General features: G+C 45.8%; 1 protein-coding gene across 1 annotated transcript in view; it reads right to left on the bottom strand.

Moving 5' to 3' along the window:
• Positions 1–781: 781 nt before the first annotated feature.
• The window catches only part of HEG1 (heart development protein with EGF like domains 1), a gene marked incomplete at its 5' end in the record, with an annotated part of 48,533 nt that continues 32,895 nt past the window's right edge, over positions 782–16,419 (bottom strand). The window contains 10 exon segments of the mRNA XM_084265673.1: positions 782–1,261; positions 3,433–3,607; positions 4,676–4,763; positions 5,292–5,329; positions 5,441–5,483; positions 10,778–10,912; positions 12,571–12,731; positions 13,197–13,255; positions 14,536–14,630; positions 16,220–16,339. Coding sequence (XP_084121799.1) covers positions 1,112–1,261; positions 3,433–3,607; positions 4,676–4,763; positions 5,292–5,329; positions 5,441–5,483; positions 10,778–10,912; positions 12,571–12,731; positions 13,197–13,255; positions 14,536–14,630; positions 16,220–16,339 — 1,064 coding nt within the window. The 3' untranslated portion in view covers positions 782–1,111.

The following is a 16,419-nucleotide window of genomic DNA, read 5'->3' as shown; positions in this document are numbered from 1 at the left end:
CAGTGAGCCTTATCTTCCAATGTACAGAACGCCTCCACAGCTCCTACTGAAGTCATGGTGGGCTGTGAAGGCTTGAAAATTATGTCCCACCTGCAGTGCCCAGAATTCACATTCCACCCGCCCAACCAGGGCTACAGCATTAGTCCTTCTTCCCACATTCCTCATAAGGAGCATGCTGAATTCCCACCTCATGTTTTTCTTCCCTGTGATCAACTAACTAACATTATATTGCTGTTTCTACAGGCGCTTAAATTCCCCGCAGGTAAACAGAGCCCTAAAAGATCCTACACAGAAACACTCTGATGACATGCAGAGGCATCGCTTCTGAACAACGCTGGCTGACAAAACAATGACAGACTTTGATTCTTCCCTGTACAGAGGAAGATTTCAAAGCAGCCCATAGGATCAACTGGTTTGGTTTGGGTTTTTTTTTCCAGTTACAATTGCAGTGGTATGACTAACTTTCCCATACTCCTTGGAGACAATCTACCCATGAGTTCAGCCAGCGTTGCCAGGCACCAGGCTTCAGCAAGGACCCAGCCACCAGGAGGACTTCCACCAGTAAGAAGGTGAGAGCCAGAGAACCAGCGCGCTTTCCTGCCGGTACAAAGCAGAGAGCAATGCAGTGATGGGAAAGGGAGTGGACAAACTTGCCCTACGAAGAGCAGTTTCACAGTGAATCTTTGCATGAAGATTGGCTAAGAGAACAAGCACAGCCAACAGTGAACAAGATCTGTAAACAAAACACTCCCCAGTGGTATTCAATGCAGAGTGCTGGGCACAGTTCATCTGCCTGTGCTGATCCATGCTTGCCACGTAGCATAAAGAGTGATGAAGCAGCACAGAACTAATCTGGAGTACGTGTTAGCTTCCCTCTGGGTCTTTTAGTGATGTACATGTTGAGCTATTGCCTCCTCCTCCTCCTCCTCTCTCTTGCTCAGCAAGTATAACTGTTTGTCAGGGCAGCAATGCTGGGCATGGAGTTCAAAGTCCTTCCTGTCAAATGGGAAGAGTAAGACTGATGTGCGCTGAATTGCCCAGGAGACAGATTGTACCTGGGGATCAAGGGCCACAAATCTGTGTCAATCTTCCACTCCCTCTCCACTCCCCACTAAAAATAGTCTCTTCTTCTGGTTTCATCACTAATGAAGGATGGATTGTATTGTCCGGGGTAGATGCATGAATGTCGAGATCCAGGCAAACCAGTGTAAGGAGGATAAAGTCCATTTCTTTCCAGTTCAGGATTTCTCAGTCCAGTTGGCTGTATTAGCAAAAAAATAAAATAAAATAAAATAAAATAAAATTGTCTTATTCTCATATTCAAATCCTTCTTCAGGCACAGCCTTACCACCTTTCCCAGCAGTTATTCAGTAGCTAGAAGGAACAACAGGATCACTAATGATCTCCATAACCTAGAATAATTTTTACTGTGGGAGTTATACATCGCCTGAAGGGATTATTCTGATGCAATCCAGTTTCAACAGCTTGCTAATTAGCAGATTTGAAGTTTACCTGACACCACCAAGTGCAGTCTAAGTGAACAGTTAATTTTTAATCCAAGAGAACTGTACTGATGAGCTCAGCATTGAAACAACTCTCACGAGAAGGTTATTGTCCCAGAGCCATCCTTAAAGAAAATGCTTCTAGAAAATCAGTTCTCCTGCTTTGCAGAGCACTCCTCTCCCATTAACCACAGAATCATAAAATCACAGAATGTGCTAGGTTGTAAGGGACATTTAAAGGTCATCTAGTCCACTCCCCCCCCCTTCCCAAAGTAAGCAGGGACACCTTTAACTCAATCAGACTGCTCAGAGCTTCATCAAGCCTGACCTTGAATGTCTCCAGTGATGGGGCCTCCACCACCTCTCTGAGCAACATGTTCCAGTGTCTCACTGCCCTCATAGTGAAGAAATTCTTCCTAACATCTAAGGTACCTCCTCTCCCAACAAAGGCACATGAATTATATGTCAAATACAAAGTGATCTGACCTTCCTTTCTCTTCCCTTCTCTTACCAAAGTAAATCTCCTGCAAACACTTGGCTGAGGAACTTCAATGTCTAAGACCAAGACTGCACGATCATTTCACCTAGTAAATAACTTCAAACCACCTGGAGCAGATCCATGCAAAGCCCTCATCACCTACTCCTTTCTAAAAAGCTCCCCTTTCTAGTTGCCAGCATAATAAAAGTCATAAAAATGTTTAGTGAATGCATTTGTATTTCCAAATCTGTCATTCTTACTGGAAGAAGGAAGGAGGATTGTTTCCCTTTATGCTGTGCAACCCAGTAAACACACTTACTTGCAAAACTTAAAATACAAGCCAGGAAAATGGTATTGCTCACTGCTCTCTGCTCTGGAAAGGAGGAGTCCAGAATATATGACTTGGGGGAAATCCTACACCTTTCACTCACATGAGTAATCCCCACACACATTAAATTCACCCAGTACATTGCTGTAGATTCGTGACAGATGATACACCAACATCACAGCTCTGGATACGGACATTTGCAGACTGTACTGATCATGACAGCAGATCTTGTGCTATTTTCTTTCTCTGCCCTACACAGTAGAGCCCTTCCACCTCTTCCACTTCACATTCACAGAATCACAAGGTTGGAAAAGACCTTTAAGATCATCAAGTCTAACCGTACCAGGACCGTACCCCTAAGTACCTCACCTACCCTTTTTTTAAACACTTGCAGGGATGGTGACTCAACCCCCTCCCTGGGCAGCCTGTTCCAGGCTCTGACAACTCTTCCAGTGTAAAAATATTTTTTCTAACATCTAATCTGACCATGCCTTGGCACAGCTTCTTACCATTTCCCCTTGCCCTATCTCCTGTTACTTGGCTGAAGAGACCATCATCCACCTCTCTACAACCTCCCTTCAGGTAGTTTTAGGCGGTGATAAGGTCTCCCTTCAGCCTCCTCCTCTCAAAGAGGAACCTCTTGTTCCTCCAGAGCTGAAGGGATGTTCCTTATGCACCTGTACTGCTGCAGGAAGGGACCTGTACTCTGCAGAGTAGTCAGAGTTGAAGAAAAGAGGGGTTCTCAGTGACCAGCATCTTCTCATCTTGGGGTGAAGTTCCCCAGACAGAGGCCTCAACCTTCCAGCATCATCCAGCAAGGATGGAAGGGAGAAAACTACTCACAGGAATTCCTAACAGCTTGTCCACAATGTTGAACTCTCCCTCTGTACACTAGGATTGGGCTTTTTTGGCATCTACCAAAATATTCCACTCTCCCTAATGACATCTCTCTCTGATATTCACCACGTGTAATAGCTAAGGACTAAAGGACTACCAAGGCCTTGCTGTCTAAGGAAGCCATTTATTTCCTCTCTTATTTTGCAAGAAAGTGATCTGTCCTTCAAAAAATAAAAGGAAGGTGTCTGCTGGCACAAAGGGTTAATAGCTAAGCTATGGATAGATACCGAATAATAGACATCTGTCATCTGCAGCAGGTTCTTGGTGCTTCCATTCTCTTGCATCTCGATGGTCTCTCTGCCCCACTCCTGTGCCCGGGGGTTCTTTGGGTATTCAGCATATGGTGACATCTGGAAATCTCCACTCTTGAAAATGAGTTTACTTATGTCATTTTTATTCTTCCTGTTTATAAAAGAGTAGAGAAAAGAGAAAACATACAACGTATCCTGCTACCTAGTACGTATTTCTGGCATGATCTCAGGAGATTTATTTCATGTTATGAACCCCAACTAGGTACAAAGATCACTTCAAATCTTTGCTACTAGGAAAAGTCAGGTAGGAGGTCAGATCTTGCTGACTGGGCCATTATCTGATACGATTTGAAATCTCCAAAGACGAAAATCGTATAACATGTCTGAGTATCTGCTCCACTGGCTTACTGCCCTCTCAGTGACAGAGTTTTTCCCTGTGTTCAGTTTGAACTTCTCCTGTTCCAACTTATGCCCATCTTCTCTTAAAAATGTGTATGTTCACCTGAGTCAATTGAAAAAATGGAAATGCAGGAAGAAAGAAAAATGTTTGGCAGCCCCCATGCTATGCAAGTCTCCAAGTGCTTAACTACAGCTCTTCTAAGCCCTGTGTTAATTCCCAAGATGGAAAGCCTACAAGTTGCCAGCCCAAATGACACCAGTGCCCCTACGTGAGTCTGTTACTTGGCAGAAGAGACTGACCCCCCACCTGGCTACACCTTCCTTTCAGGTAGTTGTAGAGAGCGATAAGGTCTCCCCTCAGCCTCCTCCTCTCCAGGTTACACAACTCCAGCTCCCTCAGCCACTCCTCATCAGACTTGTATGTACAGGAAAATAAAAATAGCTTTAAATACACTCAAACACCACCTGAGCAACAGCCAGTAACCTCTTCTGCTGCCTAAATTTCTCCTTCCTATTTATCTTGCATTTCTGGAGACTGCTCCCTGTCTGCCTTACAGCTTTGAGGGGGAAGGACTCCTTCGCCTCTCCATCCTTAGAGGACACGATTGCCAGTCGCATCCTTAAGAGACACTGAGTTGCACTTTTTAGCCCAGCTGCTGGAAAAAAAGCCCCAAATCAAAGCACAATCCAACACTTCAGCACCTCTGATTAAAATATCTATCCTGTGTTTTAGTCCTTCAGGGCTCATGTGCGGAGCACTAAGTGTGTTATAACCCACTGAGAGGATGCCATACGAGCCAGGGCCTGCCGTGGTACCTACCGGCAGCAGGTGACAATCAATGCTATGCCCATGATAAGCAGAAGTCCTCCTCCTGCAGCTGCGATCACCACAGTGATGAGCTGATAGGCTACAGATGGAAGAGACAGAGACTCATTTAGAAACAGCCATGGGGTTGTAAATACTAATGTAAACATATCAAAAACCTCATGCAAAGAGATTAACTGTTTGCTGCCCACTTCTCTTCCCTCTGTAAGCAATATTGCCTTGAATTTTTAAGTGAAATGGGTGGGGTTGGGGATCTCCTGCTGAAGAAAGAGCAAGCTCTTGTTTCCCTAGGAGGTGGATTCCCCTCACTGATAGATCAGAATAATTCAAATTATATTTCATGGATTCACCTCCAAATACCTTGCTTTAAGAGGGCCAACTATATAAGCTATCATGACAGAGTATCCACAGAAAGGAGATCTCCTAGGAGTTAACACTTTGTCAAAGGTGGTCAACAAAATATATTTCAACAGAAAATGAAGAAACAAAAAACACCAAAAAAAATACTTCGTGCCTCCTGCATCTTAGACTTAATCATTTGCAATTACTTGTCTCAAATTTCCCACTTCTCATGCTGTGGATATTAAAAGAAACAAAGCTCAGTACTTACGGTTCCCACAGTTGAATCCACCTAAGCCAAACGGGCAGCTGGTAACAGAAAACAACAGGGAGTTTCAGTGCCTTAGTTGTGCCAACAGGTCGGCAAAGCACTGTTAAGAAGGATGGTGGGGTAGGAGGAGGGCAGAACAGTCACCATACCTCACACAGGTCTCATTTTCCAGTTTATAACCATCTTCACAGGCTACAAAGAGAGAAGAGAGAAGGTCCGTGAGCACCGCGCAGTGGTGCAGGGGAGGAGGGACTTTCCATCGCCGCTTCCCAACAAAGCCTCACCCCACCCAACCTCCGGTCCTGCCTGTGCTGCAGGAACAGGATGCACTCTGATGTGAGGCAGCATCTCCTCTGTTTTAGGCAAAACACCGTGAATTTCGAGTCACCTTCTGCTGGCTCTGATGGGACCATACAGGGGCTTTCTAGCAGAGCTGCCTGGGAGCCTGGCACGGGGTGGGCAGCTGGTAACGTAATTCCCAGCAGAATCTCTTCTTGCCCAAATGGAAGCTCACTGCACACTCATACTGCTTCCCACAAACAAATCTGCAAGTGCCTCAGACCTCGTTTGAACTGGGCTCCTCTAGCATTGATGTGCATTATTAATTACTTTTAAATGTTAATTCCACAAAAGCAATTGGGGTAACCCAAAAGAGGTGTGTTACCCTTTGCCCCATGTCACCTTTTTTCCTTTTCTTGCTGATTTGGAGCTAAATCAAATTTTATCCTATCATATTTTACTATAGAATGGAAATTGAAGTTGCTAGATCTAAATAACCCAGAAAACTGCCCTGTACAAAATGTTGGTGAAAAACTGTAATCCCCATTTCAAAGAAAAACCATTTCTGCGGTTCTGGGCAGCTATCTCATCACTGGGATTATCTGATCCCTTCTGATGAACAGCAAAGGTGTTAACCATACAATTACACTGGATATACAATGATGAACCTCAGATTACTGATAAAATCACAGCTTTTCTCAGCAATAGTCCCACCAGAGCTCCTGAGGACACGCTGCCATTAGCAGAGGCAGTGAAGGTGGTCACTCAAAGACCTGGGTAGCAGTGACATACAGTGACACAGGCTGAGTCACTTTGGGCAAAGGGACAAGTCAGGGCCAGCACATCCAGCAGCCCTTGTGGGTCTGCAAAACACGGGGGGCCTGAGAAACCCCTGCAGCACGCTCTGCCAGGAACAAAACCAGATTAAGTGAAAACAAAATTGCTCATGGATTTATTGGGGATTTTTTCTCCTCAGACACAATTTAGGCTTAAAACTGGTGAGGCAGCAGCTCTCAAGCCCTCTTCCCTCTGCCTTGTTCTCTAACTGTAGGGATCACTCACAGCTGAAAGCTCCAGTGCTCTCTAACTCCAGCAAGGGCAAGGGAATCTCTGGGAAGAAGAGAGAGCTTCCAGCAGAGGCCCCAGCTAAGCCACAGCAAAGCCTTCACTCCTCTGCTGCTGCTCCCAGCACACCAGATGCTTTTTTCCCCTCTGGCACAGCTAGTAACTGTATTTTCAGAAATACTTAGCACAGAAGGGGAGGAAGGAAGAAGGACAAATGTGTAATGTCCATTAGGATGGGCTGGCAATATCACAGTAAACCAAGAGAGCACTGGTATTCTGGCAGGGTTCAGAAGTTTATGGCTCTTCCAGCACCAATAAAGAGTGATATTGATGCCAGAAGGGAGCAATGTGACTGTGACCTTCCCCTCATAGTACAGGTCACAGAAATTCCCCAAATTTAATTCCAGTTTCAAACCAAATAGTTGAACTGGAGCTACATTTTAGAGAACCATCCAAGATTGATTTTATTATTTTCAGTGACAGACAATCAACCACAACCCTGGGTCAGATGCTCATGAAGTTAATTTCTCCAGCCATTAAAAACATTCACCTTCTTTCTGGTCTGAATTATCCCAGTGTCAAATTCCAGCCTTTGGATGTTTTCTTGCTAGGCTGAGAAAGGTTAGATGATCACATTTCTCCTCCTCACCATCAAATCACTCCTTTGCCTTTAATAAAGCCAAGTGCACCGTGATCTTTGAGTCCCCCTGATTATTGCAGTTTTTCTCTGAATATTTACGGGTTCTCTTTGGCCCTTTAATTTCTGGTTCCCAGAAATAGATGTCACAAGCCCAAGGACAGCAAAACTTCCCCTCTTCTGCCTGCCCGTGCCCCCTAAATTCACCCAGGGACCTTAGAAGCCAGAGCTGGGAACCTCTTCTTTACCTGCCAGTCTCTCTTTGCAGCTCTGCCCAAGTCTCTGCTTTCCAGAGACGCAACCCACAGTGTGCCTGGCACTCTGCTTTTGGATACATGGCCTTGCTTGTGGTCTGAAATCATTTGCTTATATACCACTTACTAAGCATCTCATGTCCCTAAGCATGTTGTTTTCCCTGCGGGGTGCGTGGATGCAGCTGGGTGATGCTCTCACATCATGAATATTTCAGCTCTAGGCACAGACTTGCCACAGCAACTGGCACCAACAATGATGAGGAGGCTGATGTTCATGATAACTGGTCTTCCACCCCTTTCTCTGCTCTGTATAACCCCACACTCCTTCACTACTTCTTTCACTCCATTTATTTCCTTAGAGTTGGGGACAGGGAGGGCAAGGAAATCAAGGAAGAGACCAGAGGTAACTGGGCAAGAGGCAAGAACCTCAGTCAACCAACAGCCAACAACAGGAGTGATAACTCCCAAGGGATCCTTGCCTGGATCATTCATAACATCGAGGCATTAACAAAACGGGACTGTCTGGGTTGCTCCTTTCACTTGCTAACAAAAGCAGACTGAAAATGCTACGGAGCAAATGTTCTACCAAAGCAAGCCCCAAGATCAGGCAAGAATGAAATCTGTAGTGAACAGGAGGGAGACATCACCTCTATAGCTCACTGGAGTTGCCTTCTCTAATGAGCACAGCAGCCTCGGGTACTCCCAACATTGGGAAGGCCTGGAGGAGCCTGCCAACAGATGCTGGAGCCCAGCCTGCTCTCACCCCCTCAGCCCTACCAAGTCATGTGTGTAGGGCATGCATACCTTGAGCGGTCTCCAATCTGGAGCTGTGCCTTGGGCAGGAGCAGCCCTTGGACCCCACCACGGGCACACAGCTCTCAGGCCAGGAGCTATAGAGCAGTAAGGAGGAAAAGCAAGATCCTGCACATTCATCTCTCTCAACTTAAATGCTCAGTGCTTATGTCTTTTCCTCTCCTCACCCAGTCTTTTCCTGCCAGTTTTCTTTCTCCTTTGGCATCTTTCCTGCTCCTTTGAACACGATCCCAGGAGAGCTAGCGCTGTCACACTCACTCAGCAAGTTTCCAAACATGAGCAGAGAACAGAGGAAAGGCTTAAGTGTCAGGGGCCAAGCAAAGTTATCTAGTTGTACTTCTCTACTTGGGATTACTTTGCCTTTGCCTTCCAGAAAGAGACTCAGGGGTCTCTGAAAATGTTGTTTACTGCTCCTTGCTTAGCTCAGGAAACACTGCACCATTAAAAATAGCATGCCCTGGAAAAGTTGGCACGTTGGGTTTGTCGCCCTGCTTCTGAAAGAGCCTTGAGGATACCGGGAAGATTGAAAACCAGCAACAACCCAGAGGCAACCAAACTGCGCACCAAGCAGTACAATGGCTAACGCTGAAACTCCTGTGGCTCAGAGACCCAACCTCTCCTTGGTCCAGGAGGTGCTTTTTTCAGCATGCCCTGGGGGACAGACATCGTAAGGCAGGACAAAACAATCTCTGGGGGTCGGGGTGGCTGATGCCCCGGTAGCTCTCCCAGCCGCACCCACCTTCCCACGGGGAGACCGGACAGGGCAGCACAATAGCTGTTTCCCTCTTTGCAAATACTATAATTGGAGTCGCTGCGCCGCAGTTTCATGACCCACAATGAGGGCTGGATGCTCAGGAGACCTTGGTTCCTGTTTGGCCACTGAAAGGGCAGAGATTTTCAAAGAGGCTGGCATATTGTATGCTATATTTATCAGAGTGAATGGCACTAAATATCAAGTGGGGGCTGTAGCTTGGCTTTTGAATAGACCTTTAAAAATCCCAACCACCCTGCACAAGAATGGAGTGATGCTAAAAAGGGGTATCTTGCTGGAGCAGAGCACCGTGCCGTTGCTGCTACCCTCATGCCACTTCGCTGCAGCCTAAATCCCACACCAACTCTGTCCCTCAGACACTCTCAAACTGGTCAGTAAGATGTTTCCTACTGAGAACAGCAAGCTGAGGGGAATCAAGGCCTCACTGTGTGCAGGTAGGGGGTTTATATTTTGCACAGCAAACAAGAACCATAAGTAGGGAGTAACCACATGTACAAGATGTTAGATTTCTTAGCTGTCATCACACTCAAGTGTCTCTCAGCCTTTCAGATATTTATCTTCACAACACTGCTTGGCAAGGGACATGGAGAAGAAAGAACGGAGTAACTTGTCCTGGGTCCCCACTGTAAGGGGTGGAGCAGGAATTGGGCGAAAGCCTCCCAGGTTTCAGCTCAGTTCCCTGCTCGCTGCATGAACCAGTCTGTGCCTCTCAAATGTAGGTGGAGACAGTCAGTATTTCCTAATAAAAATCCTTCCCCCAGCATACAAGAGGAAGGGAACCACAAAGCAGAAAGGTTTTGCCTGGAGCTACAGAGCAGAGGAGAGGCAGGACCATAACCTGGAACCCAGAGATGCCCATCTTCAAGATGTCCATCCCAGAGCCCACAGCACATAAGTTACTTACAGACACATTTTTCTGACTCTCTGATCAGATTTGGAATTAACAAAGCATCTCCTCCTATTTCAATAGCAACCCAGCAGACCCTGCCAGACACAGTATATAACCACTAGTGCAATTCTTACTGATATGTCATCAGAAGACTCCATTTCCTAAGAAGCCCTAGAACAACTGCTGGCACTAGGGAATGGACACCCTGATCCTACAGAAAGTCATTTTATCTTTTGATAAAGACCTTGTTTAAAATGCACTGAAACTAGATTTCATGATGTGAGGAATAGCTAAAAAAAGAATATAGCCCTTAAGCTTAAAATTTCTATTAGGAAGACGGCTGAAAAGAAGTTAATAATCATTTTCAGATATGTATTTTAAAAATATTGATGGTGTATTAATATAAGCTTGTGAGTTTAAAGCACCTCTCCTAAAGTTCGCTGAGAGTTCAGACAAAATCAAAACAGGCAGAGCCGCACGTCATCTCTGCTCTGTGCCACTGAACTGGAGCCCAAAGCAGTCGGGCCCCTTTTTCCCTCTTCTCGATCGCTGTGACTCACAGCTTGCTCCAGAAAGAGATAATATTATTCCTAGAGAGAGACTGTATCTTCAGTGTCTGCTGAGGAGTCCCCTAACTAAATAGAAGAAACTTGAGCTGTTAATATTTATTCATAATACTGAGCTCCTTGTATGCACAGCAATGCACATGCTCATTTCCACTGGAACAAAAAGGTGAAGCAAAATTCAGGCGAAAATACACCACATCTTGAGCCATACCTCTGCAGGAGTGGTCCATCTTGTTGTACTTGAAGTACCCACTTTTGCACTGGCAGAGCGCGACCCCATCTAAGTCGGTGCATTCGGAAGTTTCCTTATCGCATTCGGGGTCCTTCTGCTTGCACAAGCTGCCAACTGTGGGGAAGAGGTGGCCAATGTCAGCTGCTTTCACCTCCTTTTTTATAAAATAATGCTTGGTCCATTAGGAGACAGTCAACATTATGTTCTGCCACCATTTCTTGTGTATCTGCTCTTGTTTGCACAGGCAAAAGGAGCTTTTGAGGCTAAATGCTTCAGCTCGAAGGCAGAAGGGGAAGTGAAAAAGGAAAAACTTGGTTTGGCTCAAGCTGAAACACATTCACCCCCTCAGACAGCTCAACAGATCAATTTTTAAGTTTATATCAAGCAAAACATTTTGCTCAGCCCAAAACAAGGGTTTTTTTCCACTTCAATATTAAGCACTGGATTTTTTCATTTTTCAGACAAAGAATCCGTCCGTTCACTGACATGACTTTGAAGCAGTGGCTCACTTCAGACAGTGAGGTCTGTTACAATGAGCATTCAGCAAAACTGTGGGTAAATGATGGAAACTGTGTCCCTGCATTCTCACATTTTTTGCTAGGAGGTCAGACTAAACGGAGTGAGCAAATGAAAAACTGTTCACAAGAAACAGGATTTTATGGAAAACGTGTCACTCGTTTGGCACTCACCTTTTACAGACCTCTCCCTGCTAGATCCATCATTATTTTTGACCCAACATCTTTTCTTTTGAGTACTTACATGAGAATATAATTTGTTTCTTATTCTGCTTATTTTAAGATAGAAATAGACTTACCAGAAGCATTGTAGCAGAAGTAACAGCTAGATACAACCTGAATAAATCTACCAAAACAATTTCATTCAACCCATGGCACATAAAATAACAGCACATGCTAAATTTCTCATCTCTGTCTTTACTTTGCCAAAATAATCCGAGGGGTTTCCCACTACACCCAGGCTTAGCCCTTGATCTTCAAAGCCTTGAACCCCAAAGTCACAGAGCTCCATGTGCAGAAGTGTCCTTGCAGGAGCCTATCTTTCAAGGGTGCTCACTCCCTGCATCCTGCACATACTTCTCACCACTAAATTTCTGCTCTCTCTCCCTCAGAAAGGGAGGACCAGGTGCATAGCACAGGGCCACCACCACTAAAGGGATCCACCTGGAGAAGGTCCTGCACAACACTGATGTGCTTCTCCAGGTCTCTGTGCTGCACCTACGTTCCCCTTTGGCAGGTATATGATTCAGTACAGAAATTGAAAGCTCTTGAGAACCATTTTTACATCCTGCAACACTGAAACTGGGTGGGTAGGAGAGCACAGCTCCCCATGTAGCCTTCAGCAGCTCTAATTGACTTCATGGGGTGGGGGGGTTCTCTTTTGGCTGTTATCCCATTTCTCCAGCTCCTGGCCACGTGGGTGGAATTAAGGCTCTATGGTTTTTTGATCTGGCCGGGGCTTGGTGTCACATCCCAGAGATGAAAGCCTGCCCTACAATGCCTCTAATCCTGTGCTGCATGATGTTTTCACAGAGAGGCAGATTTCTCACACATGTGGCAGAGATAAGGCTCGGTATCTGCATCCTTTTTATACCGCAGGGCTCTTAAGATGACTGCCATTTAAATAAGATAAAAAAGATTCAGAGGGTTGCGTTTTTTTGTTTTCAAATGCTAAAATCTTTCTCCCCTCTGTTATAAAAGAAGCCAAATCAAACAGCCCTCGTCCCTCCCATCACAGTCCCTCCAGATGCTGTTTACCTCTGTGGAGTGGTTTCAGGCTGGAGAGGAACTGGCAGGTTTCTGTGGGGGATTTGCAAGCTTGAATGTAGCTTTGCACGCTGCTGACAACATCGTACAAAGTCACGTTGGATGCTAGAGAGAACGTGGATTGCACTGAAACACGCACAAAATTTGCATCCCTAACAGAAAACAAAACAAAACAGCCCTGAGTATCACAGGTCAGTCTGATGTCATCGTTAGCACCTTATACATAGGACTCTTAATAACACAAGCGAGCGATGCTTATCACACACATGGTATTGCATACACAGTCAAACAGCCGTGCATTGTAACAGACCTTAAAACCAGGACAAGCTTACACAGAGAGATGTAAACTTGGGGTGAAAGGGTTGCTGGTTGCTCACTTTGAAACCAGCCATGAACCTCTCCTGGGCAGCTCACAAGCCCATCCCCATGCAGCTCTGGCCAGGAAGAGGGTACCAGGACAGATGGGCAAGGTGGTCAAACATTCCCCATGCTTTGCACTACCACTGGGCTGCATTGCATCAAGCCCAGCACCCACTCAAACTGGAAACCATGGATCTCAAGTTGAATATCCCAAACACTTGAGTTTCTCACTCTTCCCCTGGTAGCCTTAGCCTTACCTGGTCGCCTTAACTGTGGAGTGGTGGTATCCTGGCAAGCCTGACAGGGATGCATCAAGCTGCAAGGAAGGAGAGAACAGCTTTTAGTGCCCTGGGGGATGATGGAGGAAGGCAGCCCTGTGGACATGGCAGCATGGGACAGCCCTCCTGGGTCACTGACATGATACCCTGCATTCATCAGAGCCGCCTACTGAGTCCGAGGGGGCTCTGAGCATTCCAGCAGTTCATCTGCTCAGTAAGAAGATGCACCATCCTGCTGCCAGCAAAGGATGGCCAAAGTCACCATCGTGCAGCCTTGGACAGGAATTAATTCCTGGGAGTTCTGACATGAGCATCTACCTAGGGCTCCACTGCGTGACTGTGAAGGTTGAGACGAGCCAGAAGCCAGCAGGTAGAGAGCCCGGCATGAGGCCAAGTTCCAAGCACACCCCTGGAGACTGTACACTGTCTGAGGAGCCTCCCTCCCCTTGGATCCACATGGGGGTTTTTTTTAGTTCACCTCCCAGAACAAGCCATGCAGGCAGCATCATGGTGACCCCCCTCATGTGGTTGCGTCTCCAAATCACCTACTCCATAAAGAGTTGGGATAAACTGCAGCCAGCACAGAAACTGCTAGCAGGGTGACCCCATACATGCAATGATCTGGCTAAAAGTCACAGAGATGTACCTACGCCCAGCCCAGGAATCTTTTAGGAATAACTGATGGCACAGCATACAGAGAAGCCACCAGCTCACCCAGCACTTGCTCCCAACTGACCAAGGGCCACCTGGTTGTGACAGCATGGCTGGGAACCTCCACTAAGAGAAAGAATGGTGGGTACTGCTGCTGTGCTTCATCCCATGGGGTTTGGCTAAAAGCAAAACCAGCTGCAGTCCAGCCCACCCCAGCACCTGTGAGACTTACTGATGAACAAGGAAACCCACAGCTACTGTTTTAATGTTTGACCTTGAAGGAGCGCTAATGTACTTCTGAGGTCTGGAAAAGGCAATGCAGCCAGAAGACACTAAGAAAGGACAGAGGCTACAGAAGCATTAATCCAGCCACATTGCTTTACAAAAAAGGCTTCAGGATTTTCTGGGCAGACGTGCTGTTTTAAGCCCCATTAGGGGCCAGATCTCTGCTGCTGTCTTGACAGCCTGAGCAGGGCAGGGGACAGAAGTGTACTGGGATTTGAAAGCATACACCTCACCAGCCCTACTTACACCAGACCAGGATGGTTCAATGATTAAAAAGGGTAAATCCCCCCTACAGAGTCTTGTGTATTCCCATGACAAGTATAAGAGGAGCAAAGGGGACCTGTCCCAGCAGCATCACCAAAGTCCCAGCAAGGACACTCACCATCTTCAGGATATCACTCTCAACGTAGTGGAGCTCTGCATACTTCCCATGGCTAATATTAAGATTCTGGGGCACCTGCCCAATAAATATTCTTACTAAAAAGGAGAATAAGACAAGTTAGTTGGAACACACATTTCCTTGCCATGTATAGCTGCAGTTTCATCTGCCTTTCTTGAGAGCCCGTCTGCATGGAAAACCCCTTCAGGCAGCAGACAGAAAACTTGATTTGGAGAGTCACTGCCCCAGAAAAGCAAAGTCCTGGCCTTGGGATTTTCCCCAAGGGTTACTGTGATGTTCCCACAGCCCCAGTCAAATTCCAGAGCTCAGTGCTGCTGAACAGCCAGCATTTCACTGTTCATGTGTCTCCTATAGAAACACTGACTAATTTAAAAGAAGCCCTGAACACAAAGAAAGATGGGGAAATTTAGTAACAAGACAGTTCCAGGTACCAGAGCTATTTATAATAATTTTGGGTAAATGTGCCAAATCTCGTACCTCTCCCTGCAATGGAAGGAAAGCAAATCAGCAAGTCAAAATAGAGCAGTGTAGAAAGGAGATTCTCATTTTTCAAATTGTTGGACAGAATGAGTAAAGACATTTGAAACAAGGTCCAAAAGATGCATTTTTCCATGCTTAGATTCATATTTGATTTATGGCAGCAGAATGCAATAATCCAAGTTGTCCAGACTCAAGAGAGATAATATCCCTAAATCTTGTATTAAGTGTCATGAGATACTTGGTGCAAATGAGAACTCAGAGCCCCAGTCTTATGTTCCACCAGAAAAACAAATAGGGTTGCAGATAACATTACAAAGCCTCCAAATCTTTCCCATTTTTTCCCATCCACAGAGCCTATCTTCACCACAAATTTTATATCAGACAGCTCTAGCGCAACAGCTCCGGGTAAAAATAAGATGAGAATCACCTTCACAGTATTTATATAATCTGCCTGTTCAAGGCATAATCAAAACAACTCTCTAAATTAGAAGCTGACACATTCCAACTCAAAGAAATGTTTCAAAACACCCTTCAGGGACACCTCTCTCATGTTTCCTTAGCGAAATTTCCATGCCTCTAATCCTCACTGATTAAGGGTCAGAAGAAACTCTAGCAAAACAAGTTCCCCTTTACAATGGGACATTGTAAATCCTTGGGATTGAGAGTCATGTAATAGAAAGGAGGGGGTCAGAAGCTGAGTTCCAACTAATAACCTAGCTGCAGAAGAAATGCTAAAGGTATGAAACAGGACCTTCATCTTCCCAAAGACTTTCACGGCTGCTTAATTTTCTGCACACAGCTGATCCCGCCGAGTCCAGGTGACACTCGCTTTGCCCAAACCAAAGTTTGCAGGGCTGGGAGCTACAATAAACTGCTGAATGCTTTTTGGGGGTTGTGTAACACACTAGGAATGGAAGGGGCCCATCTGCCCTTACTAACAAGCCTGAGCCCACCACTTGCTGCGGTTTTAAGAAGCCCTTAGCTATCACTGTGCCTGCTCCCCAGAGCACCCCAGCACAACAGGCATCGGATTCTGCACTTGTATAAAAGCCTCTTGGTAAAAGTGGTGGCTGGGAGGAACACTAAGCTCCTGAACTAGCCTGAGCCCAGGTTAATTTATTTTAGAAGATTACAGATAATTATTTCTGCCTTATTCTCCCCTGGCTTTTCACCTTCATTTTCTTACCTAAATTGCACTTTCCTTTTTCCAGCTCATATCCAAGAGGACACTGGCAGATATAGGAGCCACGGGTGTTGTTGCAGGTGGCCAGCGCAGGACAAGGGTTGGAAAGACATTTATCCACATCTACAAAAGCAGAAAGAAATCCCAGGCTACAGTTACAGAATCACTAAAATCATCAACTGTTGGGCTAAAAAAGATCAACT

This window comes from Gallinula chloropus, assembly GCF_964237585.1.
Source record: "Gallinula chloropus genome assembly, chromosome: 5".
NCBI classification, from domain to species: Eukaryota; Metazoa; Chordata; class Aves; order Gruiformes; family Rallidae; genus Gallinula; species Gallinula chloropus.
Note: the sequence above shows the minus strand (reverse complement) of the source record. Positions and strands in the feature narration are given on the sequence as shown.